The 21,959-nt window shown below is 48.1% G+C and overlaps 2 protein-coding genes across 2 annotated transcripts; both read right to left on the reverse strand.

Annotated features, from left to right (window-relative positions):
- Window positions 1–300: 300 nt before the first annotated feature.
- On the reverse strand, window positions 301–15,233 carry micall2a (mical-like 2a; the record flags this gene model as incomplete). The annotated part of the gene is made up of 18 exons (XM_084448406.1): window positions 301–383; window positions 502–548; window positions 818–932; window positions 1,096–1,169; window positions 2,387–2,477; window positions 4,513–4,636; window positions 4,789–4,853; window positions 6,989–7,120; window positions 7,310–7,698; window positions 8,652–8,659; window positions 8,936–9,346; window positions 9,486–9,558; window positions 9,980–10,459; window positions 11,252–11,382; window positions 11,472–11,647; window positions 12,049–12,190; window positions 14,525–14,573; window positions 15,091–15,233. The coding sequence occupies 18 exons, from the start codon at window positions 15,231–15,233 to the stop codon at window positions 301–303; spliced, it is 2,733 nt and encodes a 910-aa protein (XP_084304532.1).
- Window positions 15,234–18,605: 3,372 nt separating this feature from the next.
- Window positions 18,606–19,872, reverse strand: LOC311317325 (uncharacterized protein; the record flags this gene model as incomplete). Its single annotated transcript, XM_084448408.1, has 3 exons — window positions 18,606–19,025; window positions 19,167–19,324; window positions 19,638–19,872. The coding sequence occupies 3 exons, from the start codon at window positions 19,870–19,872 to the stop codon at window positions 18,606–18,608; spliced, it is 813 nt and encodes a 270-aa protein (XP_084304534.1).
- Between the last annotated feature and the right edge of the window lie 2,087 nt (window positions 19,873–21,959).

Genomic DNA, 21,959 nt, shown 5'->3' on the forward strand with positions numbered 1-21,959 from the left:
TGTGGAAGACCCCCGTTACCACGGCACCAACTTAAATAAGAACACATTTTAATATACACATCTCAAACAAAACACTCTTTTGAACAATCAGTCTTAACCAAAATAAACACCAGTGATCTGATACTGTATCAAGCTTGTAATATTATCCATTAACCATATGTTAAGAAATCAGCACCTTGTTACTCGTTATGATCCCCAAATCTGATCCAAACATGAACACCAGATGCAGTCCACAGGTGTAACAGCACACAGGTGCATCCTGTCAACAGATGTCAAGTCAACCTGTCACCCCCCCGATGCTCACTCCACCACCAGCTTTTTACTTCTTCGTCTGAACAACTTTTTGATGGAAGATTTCCTCTTGTTTTTTGATTTCCTAACTCCTGCCCACCACAAAAAGGTAGATAGATATTCAATACCTATCAATATCGTACCATTGATACATTTGATTGCATAGTACATCCAAAAACAACTGTTACCATTCACCACAGAAAAACTCACCCAGGCTCTTGATCATTTCATTCAGCTGCTGGTCCTCCTCCTCTTCCCTGAAATCAAACAAACATTTTTTGGATTACATAACATTCCAAGAATTAAGCATCAGAGACATGATATTCCTCTTTGTCAATACTTCGGACAATACCAGCACTACCAAATCTACAGTACAATACCAGCACTACCAAATCTACAGTACAATACCAGCACTACCAAATCTACAGTACAATACCAGCACTACCAAATCTACAGTACAATACCAGCACTACCAAATCTACAGTACAATCCAGCAGTGAGTCAGGCTGAATGAGAGCCTCCCCACCGGCGCCGGTCCTGGTCCAGCCCCTCCACGATGGCGTTCCTCCCGTTCACGATGCCCACCAGCCTCGCCATCAGCCTGCCCTCCCGCCGGTGCTCCTCGCCCGACTTCAGATGGTCTGACACGCACATGCACGCACACACGCACACGCACACACACGCGCACACACACACACCTCAGTTAGACAAGTCACTGGGCCAACTTCACACAGCTGATCTTGAGGGGTGAATAGTGAAGAGATGAGCGGTTGAGGGGCCGTGCAGGTGAACCTGGAGCCTCACCTGGTTTCTCCAGCAGCCCCCTCAGCTCTCCCTCCACCCGGGGCTGCTGCTCCTCCAGGGCCTGGATCTGAGCTCTGAAGAACACAGTAACGGGTCATCTGGGTCTGAGCTCTGAAGAACAGAGTCATGGCTCGCTGCTGTGCATCACCGTGACAGGGTCTATATGTGTGCGGTGACAGGGTCTATATGTGTGCGGTGACAGGGTCTATATATGTGCGGTGACAGGGTCTATATGTGCGTGGTGACAGGGTCTATATGTGTGCGGTGACAGGGTCTATATGTGCGTGGTGACAGGGTCTATATGTGCGGTGACAGGGTCTATATGTGCGCGGTGACAGGGTCTATACGTGCGCGGTGACAGGGTCTATACGTGCGCGGTGACAGGGTCTATACGTGCGCGGTGACAGGGTCTATACGTGCGCGGTGACAGGGTCTATACGTGCGCGGTGACAGGGTCTATATGTGTGCGGTGACAGGGTCTATATGTGTGCGGTGACAGGGTCTATATGTGCGCGGTGACAGGGTCTATATGTGCGTGGTGACAGGGTCTATATGTGCGCGGTGACAGGGTCTATATGTGCGCGGTGACAGGGTCTATATGTGCGCGGTGACAGGGTCTATATGTGCGCGGTGACAGGGTCTATATGTGCGTGGTGACAGGGTCTATATGTGCGTGGTGACAGGGTCTATATGTGCGTGGTGACAGGGTCTATATGTGCGTGGTGACAGGGTCTATATGTGCGGTGACAGGGTCTATATGTGCGCGGTGACAGGGTCTATATGTGCGCGGTAACAGGGTCTATAAGTGCGCGGTGACAGGGTCTATATGTGCGCGGTGACAGGGTCTATATGTGCGCGGTGACAGGGTCTATATGTGCGTGGTGACAGGGTCTATATGTGCGTGGTGACAGGGTCTATATGTGCGTGGTGACAGGGTCTATATGTGCGTGGTGACAGGGTCTATATGTGCGTGGTGACAGGGTCTATATGTGCGTGGTGACAGGGTCTATATGTGTGCGGTGACGGGGTCTATATGTGCGTGGTGACAGGGTCTATATGTGCGTGGTGACAGGGTCTATATGTGTGCGGTGACAGGGTCTATATGTGCGTGGTGACAGGGTCTATATGTGCGTGGTGACAGGGTCTATATGTGCGCGGTGACAGGGTCTATATGTGCGTGGTGACAGGGTCTATATGTGCGTGGTGACAGGGTCTATATGTGCGTGGTGACAGGGTCTATATGTGCGCGGTGACAGGGTCTATATGTGCGGTGACAGGGACAAGTACTCACGTGTACACGAGCTCCGATTCCCTCCTAATGAACATCTGCTTCTTCCGGATCAGGTTGAACCAGTCGACCATCAGAGGATCCATCAGGACGTCTGTCCAGAGGCAGAGAGGGACAAGACATGTTGAGAGACCAAACACAGCGCTGGACAGATCAAACAGCGCTGGACAGATCAAACAGCGCTGGACAGATCAAACACAGCGCTGGACAGATCAAACACAGCGCTGGACAGATCAAACACAGCGCTGGACAGATCAAACACAGCGCTGGACAGATCAAACAGCGCTGGACAGATCAAACAGCGCTGGACAGATCAAACACAGCGCTGGACAGATCAAACACAGCGCTGGACAGATCAAACAGCGCCGGACAGATCAAACAAGGCGCTGGACAGATCAAACAAGGCGCTGGACAGATCAAACACAGCGCTGGACAGATCAAACACAGCGCTGGACAGATCAAACACAGCGCTGGACAGATCAAACAAGGCGCTGGACAGATCAAACAGCGCTGGACAGATCAAACACGGCGCTGGACAGATCAAACAGCGCTGGACAGATCAAACAGCGCTGGACAGATCAAACAGCGCTGGACAGATCAAACACAGCGCTGGACAGATCAAACAAGGCGCTGGACAGATCAAACACAGCGCTGGACAGATCAAACAAGGCGCTGGACAGATCAAACAAGGCGCTGGACAGATCAAACAAGGCGCTGGACAGATCAAACAAGGCGCTGGACAGATCAAACAAGGCGCTGGACAGATCAAACAAGGCGCTGGACAGATCAAACAGCGCTGGACAGATCAAACAGCGCTGGACAGATCAAACACAGCGCTGGACAGATCAAACAGCGCTGGACAGATCAAACAGCGCTGGACAGATCAAACAGCGCTGGAGGATAAGGTGTTCCTACGCCCACCGTCACAACAGCATCACTGTGAGTGAGTCTGGCACAACGGTCCGGTTGACCAGGAACAGTTACTGCTGCCTAAGGATGGTTCACCAACAACCAGCACTTCTCTATTAGTTCACCATGAACAGTCCCTGACCAGGAGCGGAACGAGGGGCCGATTAACTCCACTTCCTACTGTCAGCAGGACAGCTGTGGACCGTGGGGAGGCAAGGGACTGAGCACTGGACCGTAAGGTACAGGATTACAGTGACCTTGAGCAGAGCACTTAGACCCACCCCCTCTTTTGCTCTGTAGCCATTATCTGGGGTGGCAGACCCCTCATCACTCCTCATCCCACCCCTGCACCCACCTCCTAAAACCCCAGCCCTGCACCCACCTCCATCTCCTAAAACCCTGGAGAGAAGGAGGAGTAACAGGGAGGACGCCACCCTGTGGACACATCAGGCCTCACGCCTCACTTGGTTGTGGCTACTAGAGATGGAGCCTGTTGGCCGGTCCCTCCTCTCCTCTCAGATAGAGCCTGTAGGCTGGTCCCTCTCTCCTCTCAGAGATGGAGCCTGTAGGCTGGTCCCTCTCTCCTCTCAGAGATGGAGCCTGTTGGCCAGTCCCTCCTCTCCTCTCAGATAGAGCCTGTAGGCTGGTCCCTCTCTCCTCTCAGAGATGGAGCCTGTAGGCTGGTCCCTCTCTCCTCTCAGAGAAGGAGCCTGTTGGCCGGTCCCTCCTCTCCTCTCAGAGCCTGTTGGCCAGTCCCTCCTCTCCTCTCAGAGCCTGTTGGCCGGTCCCCCCTCTCCTCTCAAGGCCATGGCTGCATGTGTGTGTCCCATGTGGGCCGAGGAGGAGAACAGCCTCAGCGTGATCTCACTGCTCTGCGCCCAGTTCCACTACTGGAGAAGAGGGGCCTCATGGCGGCTGGAAACCTGAGATCACTGCGCATCAATTCGAAGGGAGGGTCTGTTTGATGTTCCTTTGGAAATTGACTTCCGTTGAAAGAGTGTCCTTCAAAATAGAGGTTTCTAGAAAAAGCAAACATGGGCTATGTTGGGCCATAACAGTGGGCATATGCATTTGCCATCCAAGTCAGTTCTGCTGAACAACTTGACATTTTAAAGCAGGAAAGCAGATATGCCTGAGACAGCAGCCATCTCACATACAGCTGTGATGATCGGCAAAGTAAAGAGAGACAGGGTTAATGGAGGGGAATTCCTGATGAGCACCTTCCTCACAGCTGCGAAGCATCTTCTCCATCTCCACTCCCTCCCGCTCCAGATCCGCCAGGCTGGCCTCAATATCGCTCAGCTCCTTCACCACCTCCTCCAGGGGAACGTGGAGAGATTTACTCTGAACAAAGCAAAGTAAAAAAAACTAAGCAAACAAAACAAAAACAAAAAAACAAAGCAAAGCCATTGCACAAGTTTGAATCGTATACCTAAAATGGTAGGAAAATGTCATGAAAAGACCGTTTTGAATGAGAAATACAGCTGACAACTTACTGAGGGTGACCTCATTTCAGACCTGGAGGCGTTTGTGGGTGACAAATTCTTTCCATTTTTAGAACCTGAGAAGTAGATAATAGACCGTTGGCGTGGTTTAACTTAAATTAAGCCATCCACTCACAAAACATGAAAATTTAAATATCCAACGAATGGCTGAGGCCAAGCGTGTGGGATGGGTCTAGAGGCCAAGCGTGTGGGATGAGTCTAGAGGCCAAGCGTGTGGGATGAGTCTAGAGGCCGAGGTCTGGCCTCACCCCTGCAGCTGCTGGGTCCCGGGACCCCCGGGGGCTGCTGGAGGAGGATTGTTCATGAAATTTCAGTCTCACTAATGTGTTACCCACACCATTTGTTCCTTTCCGTTTTCCTACCTGACTGTTCTTCTTCAGTTAACTATTTTACAACTTCTGTGAAACTATCTTTCAGTCCGTTCTCATAAGACCAATACCATTTGTTTCTGTGTGACATCACTTCCCTATCCTGTTCGTCATGCTTGACGTCATTTCCTTTCCCATGTTATAAGATATCACTCCCTAGTCCCATTCACCACTCTGTTCGTGGGAAACACATCTCCGTTCAGAGTCCGCTTTGCAAAACATAACATCAGAATAAACCTATTGTCTTTGATTGAACCCAGCTTGACCGACCACTCAGCATGTTCTTGAAATCTAAACTAAACCAAGTAAGATTTTCATTCATAGGATCCATGGACAGGTTAGGGTTAGCCCCCACAGCCAGCGTACAGGATGAGTTTAGGAGATGAGACTCCCATTCTCTTCACCTAATATCATTGGTAAATGGTAGATGGACTGCACTTATATAGCGCTTTTATCAAAAGTGCTTTACAATGAAGGCCTCTCTTTCACCCATTCACAAACACATTCACACACCAATGGCGGCAGCTGCCATGCAAGGTGCCATCCTGCTCATTGGGAGCAGTTTGGGGTTCAGTGTCTTGCCCAAGGACACTTCGATATGTCGTCAGGAAGAGCTAGTGTTGTCACGATACCAAAATTATGACTTCGATACGATACCTGCCCAAAATATCTCGATACCGATACGATACCACGGCGAAAATCTAAAACATAAGGAAAAGTAATGGAATAATAGATGGAACTTTAAATTGTTGGCTTTTTTTAGTGCTCTGTTCAGTCTTTTTGCATCATTTGAGTCTTTATCATATTTCCTGTAGCTTTCAAACACAGCTGGAAGGAAAGGCTGCCTCGACTGGGTGGTTTGGGATTGTGCTGGCTTCTGTTTGTTTGTCTGTGTGGGGAGAAATCAATAAATTATGCCCATGTTGTTGAAACTGTGAGATAATCAATATAACTTGAAAAGCTTATTATTATTATTAATTAATTAACCCAGGCCTATTGAAGCATTTTTGCTATTCCAAATTATCAGAAGAGATAATTGTCTCACAGTTAACAGTTCTCTCGCTCTAGGAGGTCGGAGCAGGTATTGATTTTTTTTGTCACACGTGCACTAGGCAGAGAGCTAGGCTTGCAGCCAGGCTGCAGCTATGCTAGCTAAAAGTCTCATGCTACGGATGGAAATTAGCTTCTCTAGCCATCATCTGGTGCAATAAATGTATTGTGCATTCATACATTCAAACATAAGGTAGGCTAAATATCCTTCGGTTGTATTCAGTACCGGTGTTGCTGTTGTGTGTATCTTATCTTCCATCACATTCGCTAATCTGTCGCTCTTTGAATTCTTTGTGTAAGTCGGCATGTCTGTCTGCAAGATGCTTTGCCAGGTTGGTCGTATTGGCTCCCTTGGTTTGTATAGATTTGTAGCATCGTTTACAGATGGGCTTTGTAATGTCCGTGGGCTTGCCCTCACTGTCGGCTCTGTAAGCAAAATAATGCCAGATTTTGCTGCGCGCATCAGCTTTATCGACAAGCTGTGGGCGGTCGACATTTGTACTTGTAGCCATCTCAGGTTAGCTACCGTCCTCTCGAAGATGCTGCGTGCATATGAGGGGGAAAAAACAGTTGCGCTGCTCGCTGCAGAGTGACAGAGCGAGGAGAGAGAGCGTACACGTGTACACACACACACACACACACACACACACACACACACACACACACACACACACACACACACACACACACACACACACACACACACACACACACACACACACACACACACACACACACCTCGGGGATCTTGGGAGAGAGAAGCAGAGCTTTACCCCGTCCTGCTGAAGGGCGCTGTGGCTCCGGGGAGGCGGGCCGGTGCCAGACGGGGACGAGGGGAGGAGGCGCCGGGGAGGACGGGGGACGCACAGAGCAGCTGCTCCGAGGACAGCTCCCATTTTTAGGTCCTGAAAGGTTTAAAGTTGAAGTTCATTAGGATCCCCATTTGCTTTGACAACAAAAGCAAAAGCTCTTCTCCCCGGGGTCAAGAAAACACACGGCCGTAGCGCACATGCAAACACAGAGGGACGGCATTTAAAACAACGATGAGCTTTATACAACAGGCGGACGTGTGTCCAGTTTGACGAAGCTCTCACCCTGGCCTCCAGAGCCCCGGGGCAGCAACTGGGGAGAGGGAGCTGCGCACCACGCCGGCCCAGAGCTGGACCAGCTGACCGGGCCCACAGGCGGACGAGGAGAGGGAGGACTGATGGTTCTAATGGTCCGGTCGGGAGAGGGAGGGCTGATGGTTCTGATGGTCCGGTCGGGAGAGGGAGGGTTGATGGTTCTGATGGTCCGGTCGGGAGAGGGAGGGCTGATGGTTCTGATGGTCCGGTCGGGAGAGGGAGGGTTGATGGTTCTGATGGTCCGGTCGGGAGAGGGAGGGTTGATGGTTCTGATGGTCCGGTCGGGAGAAGACACAGACATGACCCCAGACGAAGGCTTCTCAACGCTGATCGACTGAGCTTCAGGAGAGCCTGAGATGCTGGAGGAATAGTCAAAAATAAACACAAAATGAAAAGATTAACTCTGTTCTGTTTATTGTTCAAAGAGAACACAGACTTAAACAGAGCACAGAGTTAAACAGAGCACAGAGTTAAACAGATTAGTTAAACAGAACAGAGTTAAACAGAACAGGGTTAAACAGAACAAAGTTAAACAGAACAGGGTTAAACAGAACAGAGTTCAACAGAACAGAGTTGAACAGAATACAGAGTTAAACAGAACAGAGTTCAACAAAACAGAGTTAAAGAGAGCACAGAGTTAAACAGAACAGAGTTAATCAGAATAGAGTTAAACAGAACAGGGTTAAACAGAACAGAATTAAAGAGAGCACAGAGTTAAACAGAATACAGAGTTAAACAGAACAGGGTTAAACAGAACAGAGTTAAACAGAACAGAGTTAAACAGAACAGGGTTAAACAGAACAGAATTAAAGAGAGCACAGAACAGCGTTAAACAGAGCAGAGTTAAACAGAACAGAGTTAAACAGAACAGAGTTAAACAGAACATAGTTAAACAGAACAGAGTTAAACAGAACAGAGTTAAACAGAACAAGTTAACAGAACAGAGTTCAACAGAACAGAGTTAAACAGAACAGTTAAACAGAACAGAGTTAAACAAAAGAGTTAAACAACACAGAGTTCAACAGAACAGGGTTCAACAGAACAGGGTTAAACAGAACAGGGTTAAACAGAAGAGTTGAACAGAATACCGAGTTAAACAGAATAGAGTTCAACAGAACAGAGTTAAAGAGAGCACAGTTAAACAGAACAGAGTTAAACAGAACAGGGTTAAACAGAACAGAGTTAAACAGAACAGAGTTAAAGAGAGCACAGAGTTAAACAGAACAGCGGTAAACAGAGCACAGAGTTAAACAGAACAGCGTTAAACAGAACAGGGTTAAACAGAACAGAGTTAAACAGAACACAGCCTCACCTCTCACGCTGGGAAATGATGGAGGGTGGGAGAGACTGGGGAGGATCATCAGGGTAGGGTCGTCAGGGGAACTATGTAACTACCTAGCGCTGCATTAGGGCTAACGTCAGGCGTAGCACTCCTTGGGGCTGGACATGATGGGGGAGAGGGCTAGCGGTCGCACTCTGAGCCACTCTACTAGTACAGAGATGGGCGGCGCGGGATGAACCGGTCTGCTGCAGAGTGAATACATGAGAAGCTCAGCGGTCAGCTCTCCAGCTCAAACGCATCACGCCATTTCTCACCCAGGGTGACTGTCCCTGCGTCCCCGTGTGTGGGTGAGAGGGTGACTGTCCCTGCGTCCCCTTGTGTGGGTGAGAGGGTGACCTGTCCCTGCGTCCCCGTGTGGGTGAGAGGGTGACTGTCCCTGCGTCCCCGTGTGTGGGTGAGAGGGTGACTGTCCCTGCGTCCCCGTGTGTGGGTGAGAGGGTGACTGTCCTTGCGTCCCCTTGTGTGGGTGAGAGGGTGACCTGTCCCTGCGTCCCCGTGTGGGTGAGAGGGTGACTGTCCCTGCGTCCCCGTGTGTGGGTGAGAGGGTGACTGTCCCTGCGTCCCCGTGTGTGGGTGAGAGGGTGACCTGTCCCTGCGTCCCCGTGTGTGGGTGAGAGGGTGACTGTCCCTGCGTCCCCTTGTGTGGGTGAGAGGGTGACCTTTCCCTGCATCCCCGTGTGGGTGAGAGGGTGATTGTCCCTGCGTCCCCCTGTATGGGTGAGAGGGTGACTGTCCCTGCGTCCCCCTGTGTGGGTTAGAGGAGGACTCCCTGCTCGCCCGTGTGTGGGTGAGAGAGAGACTCACTGTAGTCCTGGTCCATTCTTCACAGGCCGGAGCCTGGATCGCCAGTCGATGGGTGTCTCTGTACCAGCTGAGTCTGTAGAACAGACTCAATTAATTGGGAAAACACTCACTACACAATTAGAAAATGTTGTTGTTCCTGTGGTCATCTACAAATGACCTTTGGTGAAAGCAGATCCAGTTGTAGGTGTGGTGCCTTCTTTCCTGACGGCCTTCAGCCACGGTGCCGCTCTGCTGCAGGTCCTGCTGCTGGCCGGCTGGGCTGCTGCGCTTTTACTACACGTAGTCTGTCTCCAGCAGGGGGCGCCAGACAAGCCTGGACTCTCTCCAAACCTGTGGACACTATGCCATCACTACAAGGTCTCATTCACATTCATTGGGCCCACAAAATCTGACTTCACTTATAGCAGACCTGTGGGTTTTTTCCACATTATAAATATCAAAATCTAAGAGGATGATTCCCAGATAAGATAGCTAGTTATAAACGTATGTCTTACCTTCTCTCTGATGATCTGATGACAAACGGACGAGTGTTGTTATTGTTGCGGTTTTCCTCTGCCAGTTTGTTGACCGTCCCGAGCCTCGCCCCGCTCTTCTGGTCCTGGGGGCCCAGGGGCACCGTCTCCTTCCTGGGGACCTCCAACGGGGGCTGGGACCTGCCAGACGAGACCTCTAGAGCCACGGGCGCAGACTGGAAGAACTTCAGTCGGGCCGCATGGGTCTTCTGGGCAGAGGTCGTCCAGGGCAGGGGGGCTGGGTCGGTCCAGGGCTGGTGGACTGGGTCAGTAAGCGTGGTCACAGGGGCAGACAGCACGGAGGAGTGGCGTGGTGCGTCGGTTCGCCCCACAGCCAAGGGGGGCCCGATTCTGATCACGGACCCGGACGTGGCCCGCTGGTGGGCGCTGCAGACGAAGGTGCCGGGCTCCTTCCCCGCCTCGTAGGCCCCGGTGAGCAGGATGCTGGAGCACTCACTGCATCTGCGTTCAGGTTCAACATCCACACATTAACTAGAAAAAACGTGTAGCGGCTAAATGCCTCCGCCCAACAATGCCAGTTGCAGCTAACCTAACTAACCCTAACCCTGACTAACTGCTTACCTAACCCTAACGCTAATGCTATCTAGCTAATGCTAACGCTAGCTAAAGCTAGCATTAGTGTTAGAATTAGCGTTAGCTAGCTAGCATTAGCATTAGGATTAGCATTAGCTAGCTAGCGTTGAAAAGTGCCTTTTGTGATGTCACAGTGACCTTGACCTTTGACATTTGAATACCAAAATCGAATCCAATTAATCTAATTACGTCAAAATGGACATTTGGCCAAATATGTACAAATTCTGTCAAGCCGTTCTTGAGATATCGTGTTCAGCAAGCCAAAAACACCTTTTGTGAGGTTAGTGACCCTTGACCTTTGACCCCCACAATGTAATCAGTTAATCCTTGAGTCCAACTGGAAATTTTATCCAAATATGAACAAATTCTGTTAAGCCTTTGAGATAGTGTTCATCAGGCCAAAAACACATTTTGTGAGGTCACAGTGACCTTGAAGTTTGACCTTTGACCCCCACGACCTAAGCAGTTCATCCTTGCGTGCCAGTGAACATTTGTACCAAAGGGGAAGAAATTCTGTCAATGCGTTCCCGAGATATTGCATTAACAAACATTGGACGGACGAACGGACGGCCGGCCGTACAGACAACCCGAAACCATAATGCCTCCGGCCAGCGTGCTTCACATGCTGACATGGCTCTCATCATTTGGTTTGATTCTTACTTGAAGCAGCTCCTGTGGTAAAGCTTCCCTTCAACAAAATGCCGTTGGACCAGGTGGACGTGGGTCTCACAGGCAGCACACCTGCTGTTGAGAGTGCCACTCTTGTTCCAGCTCTCCGTCAAAACGCTTTTCTATTGGGGGAGGAGGGGGGGGCAGATCAGGGGTTATGTTAAAATAAAAAGACCAGGCAATAACACCAAACAGCAAATGGAGAACCCACCTCAGCTGCAGCTCTTGATAACTTGGGGGAGGTCTCGGCAGCGAGACTGGGAGGGGGACGGTTTTCTACGGCCGTTTTAGACACAAAGGTTTTGGCGACCACAGGAAGATTCTTCTTCTCAGACGGCTCCTCCTTGGAGCCCTCTGCTGGCCTCTTGATCCCACCCACACCTCCAACTGGGAGAGGAGAGGGACATCAGACACCCACAACAGCCCTGCTGAGCTAGTGCTCTGGGATAGCGCTGGCTCAACAGACCGGTCAAGCCTCCCGTTTGGCCCGGGATTCGCCTGGATTTGACCCTTCTTTCCAGCCGTCCTCCCATTTAAATATTTTCCTGTAAATCTCCTGTATTTAACCTTTATTCTCTGGAATATGTAGGGGTGGGACCTATGCCCACCCTCCCATTGCTCTCTGTAAAGCGCATTGTGTTGCCTCTGTGTATGAAATGCGCTATACAAATAAAGTTTGATTTGATTCGATTTTTTTTTTTTTTTTTTTTTTTTTAATAAACGTGAGGAAGGCGGGAGAGAAGGGCGAGATACGGGAGAAGAGCGGGAGGGCAGCCAGAGAGTCTTACTGGGGGGTTTCCCACGGAAGTAGTTGTGGTACTGGGAGACGTAGGTGAGGATGCTGAGGCGGTCCGGGATCCTCAGAGCCACCATGTCCTCGGCGTCCAGCAGAGCAGGGATCCCCAGCTGCTCCTCGGCCACCCGGAACGCCTGGGTTCAAACAACACCGTTAACCAGCAGAACCTGAACACACACAGAACCAACGCCTGGGTTCAAACAACACCGTTGACCAGCAGAACCTGAACACACACAGAACCAACGCCTGGGTTCAAACAACACCGTTGACCAGCAGAACCTGAACACACACAGAACCAACGCCTGGGTTCAAACAACACCGTTGACCAGCAGAACCTGAACACACACAGAACCAACGCCTGGGTTCAAACAACACCGTTAACCAGCAGAACCTGAACACACACAGAACCAACGCCTGGGTTCAAACAACACTGTTAACCAGCAGAACCTGAACACACAGAACCAACGCCTGGGTTCAAACAACGCTGTTAACCAGCAGAACCTGAACACACACAGAACCAACGCCTGTGTTCAAACAACGCTGTTAACCAGCAGAACCTGAACACACGCAGAACCAACAGCTGAGAGAGAGGGAGGAGGAATCAGGACACTGACATTTTTCAGCAAGCCTCTACTTCAAAACAAATACCACATACTGTATTTTGCTAATGTTCAATATCTTTGGCGGTTGTGTATCACAGTGTCCCTTGGGGCAACGCCCACTCCACACAGTAACTGTAAACGTAAGCCAGACAAAAAACAGAGGTCCTATAAATAGAAGAGTCCAGCAAGCAGCATTCAGCGGCTCCACACCGGGGAGCTCAGGACAACAGCTGGATAATGAACAGCTCACTTCCTGAACAGCTCACTTCCTGAACACGCTCGGTCCTGGGGAAGAGGATGGAGGGAGGATGACAGCACATTGTTCAGGTTCAACCTGGATGTGCTCATTAACATCTACAGGACAACTGGGCAGAAAAGCAACTCCACCAGTCAGAGCAGAGGAAGAGAAGCCAAACTAAAGACAGGCCTCATTTCCTCTCCTCTAAAGAAAGAAGGAGGGGAGACGGGGAGAAACACGACACATGAGGGGCTGGAGGATCTCCTGTTCATAAAATATAGAGGGGTGTGTGTGTGTGTGTGTGTGTGTGCGTGATGTTCTGCACCTCAGACCAAACACAGCTACTGCACACGTGTTCCTCCATAGGGAGTCCCTGAACATCACAGAAGTAAACCAATATCTCTGTTCTTTAACCAAAAGACCAAATGTAAGTCTTAAAACGCTCCAACACAACCTTCCTACCAAGTGTCGCTATTCTGTCCAACATTTTGTAAATGGACCTTTATGGTGAGGATCGAGTGGCCTGGGGATGATGGTGAGCTTCATTCATAATGAATAGAGCTCAGGTTCTCAGACACTGAGACCCAAACCCTAGCCCACACCCAGCAGTCCTGTTCTGCACCAGACCCTGGAGTGTACACCGTAGCACACTATGACGCCTTGCTAATCATCAAACACAGGAAACTGGTACAAAAAGAAGGACTGAATAATGGACAAGTCCCAGCTGTGTTTGAGTCATTCTGCCTGCTTCTTACAGCCACTTCATGGTTTCAAAGAAATGGAACATAAGAACTTAAGTCAACAGGGCCTGGTCCAGTGAACAGGGCCGGTCCAGTGAACAGGGCCTGGTCCAGTGAACAGGGCCTGGTCCAGTAAGCAGGGCCTGGTCCAGTAAGCAGGGCCGGTCCAGTAAGCAGGGCCGGTCCAGTAAGCAGGGCCTGGTCCAGTAAGCAGGGCCTGGTCCAGTGAACAGGGCCTGGTCCAGTAAGCAGGGCCTGGTCCAGTGAACAGGGCCTGGTCCAGTAAGCAGGGCCTGGTCCAGTGAACAGGGCCTGGTCCAGTAAGCAGGGCCTGGTCCAGTGAACATGCTCCTCATAAATATTTCAATTGGGAAGAGATGTTAAATATAACCCAGACAACCATCATTTAACACAGAGTAGCCTAAGTGTTAATTGTTGTTTCTATCAAGACAGTAACCATAACCAGTTACTTATTATACAGAGTCTATTCTGCTTAAGATTCTTTTTTTTTTAGCACTACAAACCCAAATTCTGGAAAAAAAATCATCATGCACAACAACAGTTGAGGCGTTTCCATCTGTAGCTCTTCTGAGTATTACTCCTAGAGAACAATAATTTACCCTCAGATTTGTGCTTGGAATAAAAATAACTACAGTCACTACCCCATGCGATATTACAATTACAATGAGTGAATACATGGAAACCGATAGAGCACATTGAGCAGTGTAGCCTAATCAACCCCAAACCAACTATGACTTCCTGATAACGTGGCTGAAAGTTCAATACAATCCTGTTAAGCCTACAGTAGAAAACTCTTGCTATTGCTCAACAAATCCAGTCTGTGGTTGATAGAAGAAACAAACTGCCCCTCATCCTGGGACATCTTACCAGATTGTTGTTCTTGAAAACATCCTCTTTGTTGAGTGCGTCATATTCTCTGGAAAGGAGAGCGCAGGTTTAGCTCTGATCGTGTAGGCTATAGGCTACGCACTTTAGGTTTTAACAAATCAAGGACATTCTTGTATAGTTATAATCATATAAATAAATGGTTGTTATAATATAGTTCATTTGACTCCCATGCTAGACATTTTAAGATCCTCAATAGGGTATCCTAATTTAATCTCCATTTAGGCCGTGACATGTAGGCCATTCTATTGGGGGATTCCCGCCACTGTTAATGAGACAGGAAAGGAATAAGCTCATGAACTTGTTTGTGTTGTTTACGGTCCTCCAAGGCCTAATGGTAATTGTTAAATAATTGTACGGCCCAACTTTACAAAAGAAAACCACGTGTTAGACCTGTAGATAGTTGCAAATTAAATGAACAAATCGTTCAATTGGGTTTGGCTGCACAATATCAAAAGTAACCTAATTTTAAAGGCAACTAACATTTGCTTTTTTACATATCCAAATCACAAAAATACATTTGAACACAAAACTAAGAGCATTCTTACATGAGATCTGGTCTGAATTTGTGGATAATTGCGCAGAACGCTAATCCATTCTTGAATGAAGTTGTCATGTTTGTAATGGACAGATCCCGATACCCCTCACATTGGGTTCTGCACCACTGCTCCAGAGCCTTGATAGCGGCCATCCTCCACGGCGGCGTTGATAGCCGATGAATCAACAGCGGACTACAGCAAAAGTTAGAAAACTGTTGTGACTAGCTGGCTGGATCTCAATTTATTTGACGTAGGCTACAGTAAGAATAGAAAAGTTGACTTTCCTGTTGGCGTTGGCGATATTCTTGAAAAACCCACTTGAAGTTGTTCAGAGTCCGTCTATCATCTGAGGCATCCCTATTTCTGTGGCACCTGAAAAACTATAGCCGTGACGCCAGGGGGTGTGGTTTGAAGTTTATTAGCCTAATTAACGCTCTATCCATCATTGTAGGCAACGTCTCAGTAATTTAGATGTAGTGTTCACACAATTGATTATGAATATAATTTATATTGCCTAGAAGACGATATTATGTTGCACTTAAGTTACACGAAACATGGTCAGAGTGACGGAAAATCTAAATGAGCTTCTGGGAAGGATAGCGGTTTTATTGTGAATTAAAGTAGACCCTATACACAAGCTCACACTATAAATGAGCATTGTGACAGGCCCTACATACTGAAGACTTAATGAACAACGCGACTATGCAGACAAAAGGCGCTGCTGAGCCACGTTTTGTAATTTGCATAGTGCTGAAGAATTTCATCGGAAGACCAAATAGGATTGATTGGATGTACAATAGGCTAATTGGTCAAAACTGATGACGTGTTTACCACTAACCTACTTGAGTCCCCTGACCCATTTTGAAAGGAGGCACTCTCTGATTAGGCTTGGACTGGTGGACTTGAGTGTCTCTGAAATGTGAGTGTGACCCCAACAGGCGACATGCTGTCAAAGAGATGACACAAGGATACATAGCTGGAATGATATGGAATGATCATGTGTAATGATACAATCAGACTAATCCATTACAATGCAAAATTCTGTCACATTATCTATTGAATCAGGATTTTTGAACAACTTGAAATATAGTTAACACGGCTTTATTGAAGCAACATGGCACTTTAACATCACTGTACACGGAACTCTGCTCCGCACTAGTCCTGCGTGACTCTACGTGATGTCGTAGGTGCATTACCGTAACTACTCCAATAGCAATGTAGGATTTTACACAATACCACAAATTCTACAGAGACGAAACATTTTTTTGGAACACAGGAGGCAATCCAGTGAAGCGTATTCTTACTAGCGGAACACAGGCTTCATGGTTTAGGAGAGAGGATCGGAGGCGCTGCCAGAGGGGGCGCTGCCAGGCAGGATAGAGATGCCAGAGAGAGATTAGCAGGCTAGTCTGGTGATGCTAGAGTAGAGATATTAGCAGGCTAGTCTGGAGATGCTTGAGTAGAGATATTAGCAGGCTAGTCTGGAGATGCTAGAGTAGAGATATTAGCAGGCTAGTCTGGAGATGCTAGAGTAGAGATATTAGCAGGCTAGTCTGGTGATGTTAGTTAGAGTAGAGATATTAGCAGGCTAGTCTGGAGATGCTAGAGTAGAGATATTAGCAGGCTAGTCTGGAGATGCTAGAGTAGAGATATTAGCAGGCTAGTCTGGAGATGTTAGAGTAGAGATATTAGCAGGCTAGTCTGGAGATGTTAGAGTAGAGATATTAGCAGGCTAGTCTGGTGATGCTAGAGTAGATATATTAGCAGGCTAGTCTGGAGATGTTAGAGTAGAGATATTAGCAGGCTAGTCTGGTGATGCTAGAGTAGAGATATTAGCAGGCTAGTCTGGAGATGTTAGAGTAGAGATATTAGCAGGCTAGTCTGGAGATGTTAGAGTAGAGATATTAGCAGGCTAGTCTGGAGATGCTAGAGTAGAGATATTAGCAGGCTAGTCTGGAGATGCTAGAGTAGAGATATTAGCAGGCTAGTCTGGTGATGTTAGTTAGAGTAGAGATATTAGCAGGCTAGTCTGGAGATGCTAGAGTAGAGATATTAGCAGGCTAGTCTGGAGATGCTAGAGTAGAGATATTAGCAGGCTAGTCTGGTGATGTTAGAGTAGAGATATTAGCAGGCTAGTCTGGTGATGTTAGTTAGAGTAGAGATATTAGCAGGCTAGTCTGGAGATGCTAGAGTAGAGATATTAGCAGGCTAGTCTGGAGATGCTAGAGTAGAGATATTAGCAGGCTAGTCTGGTGATGCTAGAGTAGAGATATTAGCAGGCTAGTCTGGAGATGCTAGAGTAGAGATATTAGCAGGCTAGTCTGGAGATGCTAGAGTAGAGATATTAGCAGGCTAGTCTGGTGATGCTAGAGTAGAGATATTAGCAGGCTAGTCTGGAGATGCTAGAGTAGAGATATTAGCAGGCTAGTCTGGAGATGCTAGAGTAGAGATATTAGCAGGCTAGTCTGGTGATGCTAGAGTAGAGATATTAGCAGGCTAGTCTGGAGATGCTAGAGTAGAGATATTAGCAGGCTAGTCTGGTGATGTTAGAGTAGAGATATTAGCAGGCTAGTCTGGAGATGTTAGAGTAGAGATATTAGCAGGCTAGTCTGGTGATGTTAGAGTAGAGATATTAGCAGGCTAGTCTGGAGATGCTAGAGTAGAGATATTAGCAGGCTAGGAAAGGAAGTGCTTGGACTAGGAAGGAAGCTCCAGATTAGACAATAAAACAGTTGCTCTCTCAATCTACCCATATATCACCAGGAAAGCCTGATAGTGATAACAACACTGTCTAAGTCTACAGTAGACACTTTACAATGTGCAGTAGGCATGGTGAAGTTTCTATAAGAGCGTTATACAATATTATAACTATAGGCTATTACTTACTGCTGTAGTCTTGATATAGACAGACACATTGTTTTCATGACAACAGCAATAGTAAAAATACACAGCAATTTTAGTGACAATTGTTGAGGTTTATCTCTCGCAGGAAAACAACGGCAACATGTGTTTGCAGTTTAAAGAGTGTCGCTGTCAGAGAAGGGCAGTCATTTTTCAGCCACTTCCCTTGTTTCCTGAGGGCTTGTGTTAGCACGCAGACATCCTGCCTCAGTCTCTGTCTGTGGTGAAGGTAACAGGATAGCTCCGGGACGGGCTTGTCATCGATGAGCTCATTGAGAGGTCATCAGAGCGTTTCCCCTTTCAGTTTTACCCTGATGCTAAGGCTATGGACTTTTAGTCACCAGGAAAAAATGAGGGATTCTACTTTGAGCCCATTATGCTTTCAGAGAGGGTCAGGTAAGTGAGCCATTTTGTGAGCCACGTGTAAAACAACTACAAAGGAGAATGTGAACAGTAATACTGTATGTGTCTCTTACAGTACAACACATTACAGAAAGTAAATACAAGGTCAAGACATTTGTTTAAGCACCAACTATAATTGTTAAATCGCATCCTTGTGCAGAGGCTTAAACATACACGTTCTATCTAAATTGTGACACTTAAGATGATGTTTCGAGGCATGTTTATAAAGTCAGAGTCTCTCTGTCAGCAGCGTCCTGTAGTGGTGCTGGTCTCTCCGTCTCTGATTGGGTCACGGTGCTGTGGAGCTCTGCCTGGTGCTCCCGGGCCTTGGCCCTCAGCTGGGCGATGCTACAGGAGCGGACCTCCTCTGGACTGGCCCCCCCCACCCCTCCCCTGTTCCCTGGCTCCGGGGCCAGGCCCTGGGCTGGGAGGGGGGCCGCAGCGCGGGGCGCTTTAGTCCAGGGAGAACTTCCTCTGTCCTGCCGCTGCTCCCAGTGCTCGCTGTCACAGCTCTGCGGCTCCTGGAAGCTCTTCCTGGATTGGTCAGCAGCCTCATCTTCCTTCCTGGGACACGGCTCTCCCAGCTGGCCCTGCAGCTTGAGCTGCCTGCGCATCTTGGCTCTACGGTTTTGAAACCACACCTGTGCAAATATAACAAAATCAAAACATTTAAGTTTAGCTAATGGTTTACTGTATGCAAATCTGTATTCTGTATGGTAAACAATGTGTTCATGAAGGGACATATGAATGGCTCAGGGGAAAGTGTATCAGGAGGATCTCACCTGTACTCTGGCCTCTATGAGGTCCAGTCTCAGGGCCAGGGCCTCCCTCATGAAGACGTCGGGGTAGTGGGTGGTCTCGAAGGCCTTCTCCAGCTCCTCCAGCTGCCAGCTGCTGTAGTTGGCTCGAGCACGACGCTGCTTCACTGGCCTCTGTTCATCTGGAAAACACAGCGCTACTGCCAATTACACAATCGCCAACGGTGACAAGGAACTAATGACTCTAGATTGGATAATTAGCACAGCGTTCATTAGGCCCACTTTAACTGTGCTTGCTTGATAATTGATTGTTAATGGCGAGCTGTTAACCAATCTTCTGTAAATATTTGCACTGCCATTAGATGGTGCTCAATGACCGTGTTGGAGAACAGAGCTTAACAATAGCAATGAATGACGTAAGTCTAATAAGACACGTACACTAGTCCAGTTTTGCGAAATGGACATTCTCAGATGAGTCGGTTGGTTGAAACTCACCCATGCTCTCCATGAAGTGGCCCAACCCTGCCGCCTGCGTGGCCAGGAGCAGAGCCTCCTTGCATGGCTCCGGCTGCAGGAAACACCTCAGGGCCTCGTAGCTGACCAGGGGCCCGGGGAACAGGATCTGAGGAGGGGAGCCCAGTCTGGAGGGGAAGGCAGGGAACAGGTGGGCGGCAGAGGAGTGGAACACAGCAGGTAACAGAGCGGACACCAGCTGCCCTTGGCCAAACATATCCAAGGTCTTTGAGGAAGTCCAAGATCTTCAATCCAGTGAAATGAGAGACTCAGAGGCAACGCTACGATCTGGCGCCAAGACAAGACTGAGGATGTAATCTCGGGACCTCTACTACTCTGGCGCTGAGGACTCAAGATGAAGTCACGTTACAAGGCTGCATCTTAGTACTGGTGCTGCTGAGATGATGAAATGCATCACAAGGTCCGGAGTGGAAGAGAAAAATGAAAGAAACGTCAACCATAAATCTATGGATCTGATCTGCTGCAATCAGCAGTACGATGAGTTAATCCAGGTTGTTGGAGATGGCGGATGTGGAGACTAAACGCTTGGTGGTTAGAAGCTCAGGTGAGAGGCAGGGGATGTGTGGAGAGGGGAGAGACTAACCCTAACCCTAACCCTGCAGTGGGGGAGGTCTCACCTGAGCTGCTGGGGATCTCTGACAACTTTCCCCTCCTTCCTCAATCACATGACCCAGGGAGACAGGGCGGGGCTTCAGATACACAGTCTGGCCCATGATTCATCTCTTGATTGCTTCTCATAACATGCACTAATATTTACTAATCCACTATCTTATATGTCCATGATGAAACTTGGTTTACTTCCCTACCATGGAATGTTCTGTACCAACTACCATTTTACTCCTCTTGATATTTTGCATTGCTTGCATTGGACATATAATGTCTTTGAGGTTTACTTTCGACAAGTTAAGACACCTTTTAGCTTCTGAAATTTCAATCAATGTGATGGATCAGACGTCAAGGTGTGTAAAACAGTTCAGAGACTTGGACGTTCATTGAAACACGTACACCGTCCAAATGTTACAGAAGCTTGACGATCATATGAACTACTTGTCAAGTATGATAAGTAGAAATAACTCCAATAGAAACTGCGTGAAGACACAGGTAGCTTAAGTTCAGCCCTGCGGAAGTCATGAAAATAAGCTTTTGGGGTCCAAACAGAGCAACCATTTCAAGGATAAACACGCTCACGCTAATCACACTACTAAACTGACATCGACTTGAAAGCTAATTTGCTCAACATTTGTTTTCCTGGCATTTATGACATTTGAAACCACTTTGGCACATTTTAGGTTTCTGTTTAGGTGTTAGTACTGGTGATGAAGTCATAATACTGCTGATGAAGTCATAATGCTGCTGATGAATTCATAATACACAGATTTCCAAGAAACTTAGAACTCAGTTTAGGTGTTCATACTCTGTGTTGAATGTTCAATAAGAACAATGGAATCTGTGTCCAAATTATGACAACTTGAGAATTTGGGAGCTTTTTGATTTCTTGTCTACGCTAATTGTCTCTGAAATGAGATCACCTGTTCAAATAGATAGTGTTGCTTAGCGCTCTACTTGGGACAGAGTTCACTGACAATGGCTGTGGGTCAGGAATCCTTGGGTTGTGAAAACAGATCATTTTCACAGCTCGCTTCCCTGGAATCTGGAGCCTGATCTGGATAGAGACAGACATGTCTGTGTCTCCACTCTCCCAAAAACACAACCAAGAAAGACAAGGATACTTTCAAGTTCAGTTTTCCTCAATGGGGTGCCGGTATTCACTGTAGTGTTGGTCTACACCACCCCGATCTACGTATGGACCCTCAGTAATCTCACACAGAGGGGAAGGTTACACTCCTGAAATCCAACAGACCATGACTGAGAACACTTTTTCACATAGGAGCAGATATCCAGCGACATACACTTTGATATCTGATCATGACTCATAACGCTGTGCTCTCAGTCACACACACCTTTACCCTTGAATACTCATAGATCATCATCATCCACACCTCTTCCAAGGGAGCCAGCTGTGTGTGGGTGCTGAAGGATCTCTGATGAGTTCATCATGAGCACCTTCTATGTGAATGTAACGCAGGTGGGTCAATTAAGCCGCAGATACTAACAACACATCTTCTAACTACTCACCTGATCAGACGGCGGCAGAAACTCAACGCTGTCATAGTTGTCACCGCTGACTGGTGGGTTAAGCAGGCTTTGATCAGGCCTACGGTTGAGCAGGAGACAGCCGGTCACAGCCAGGCGGTAAACAGCAGGCTGAGTGAACCGCCTGCT

This window comes from Borostomias antarcticus, assembly GCF_949987555.1.
Source record: "Borostomias antarcticus genome assembly, chromosome: 14".
Taxonomy (NCBI): domain Eukaryota; kingdom Metazoa; phylum Chordata; class Actinopteri; order Stomiiformes; family Stomiidae; genus Borostomias; species Borostomias antarcticus.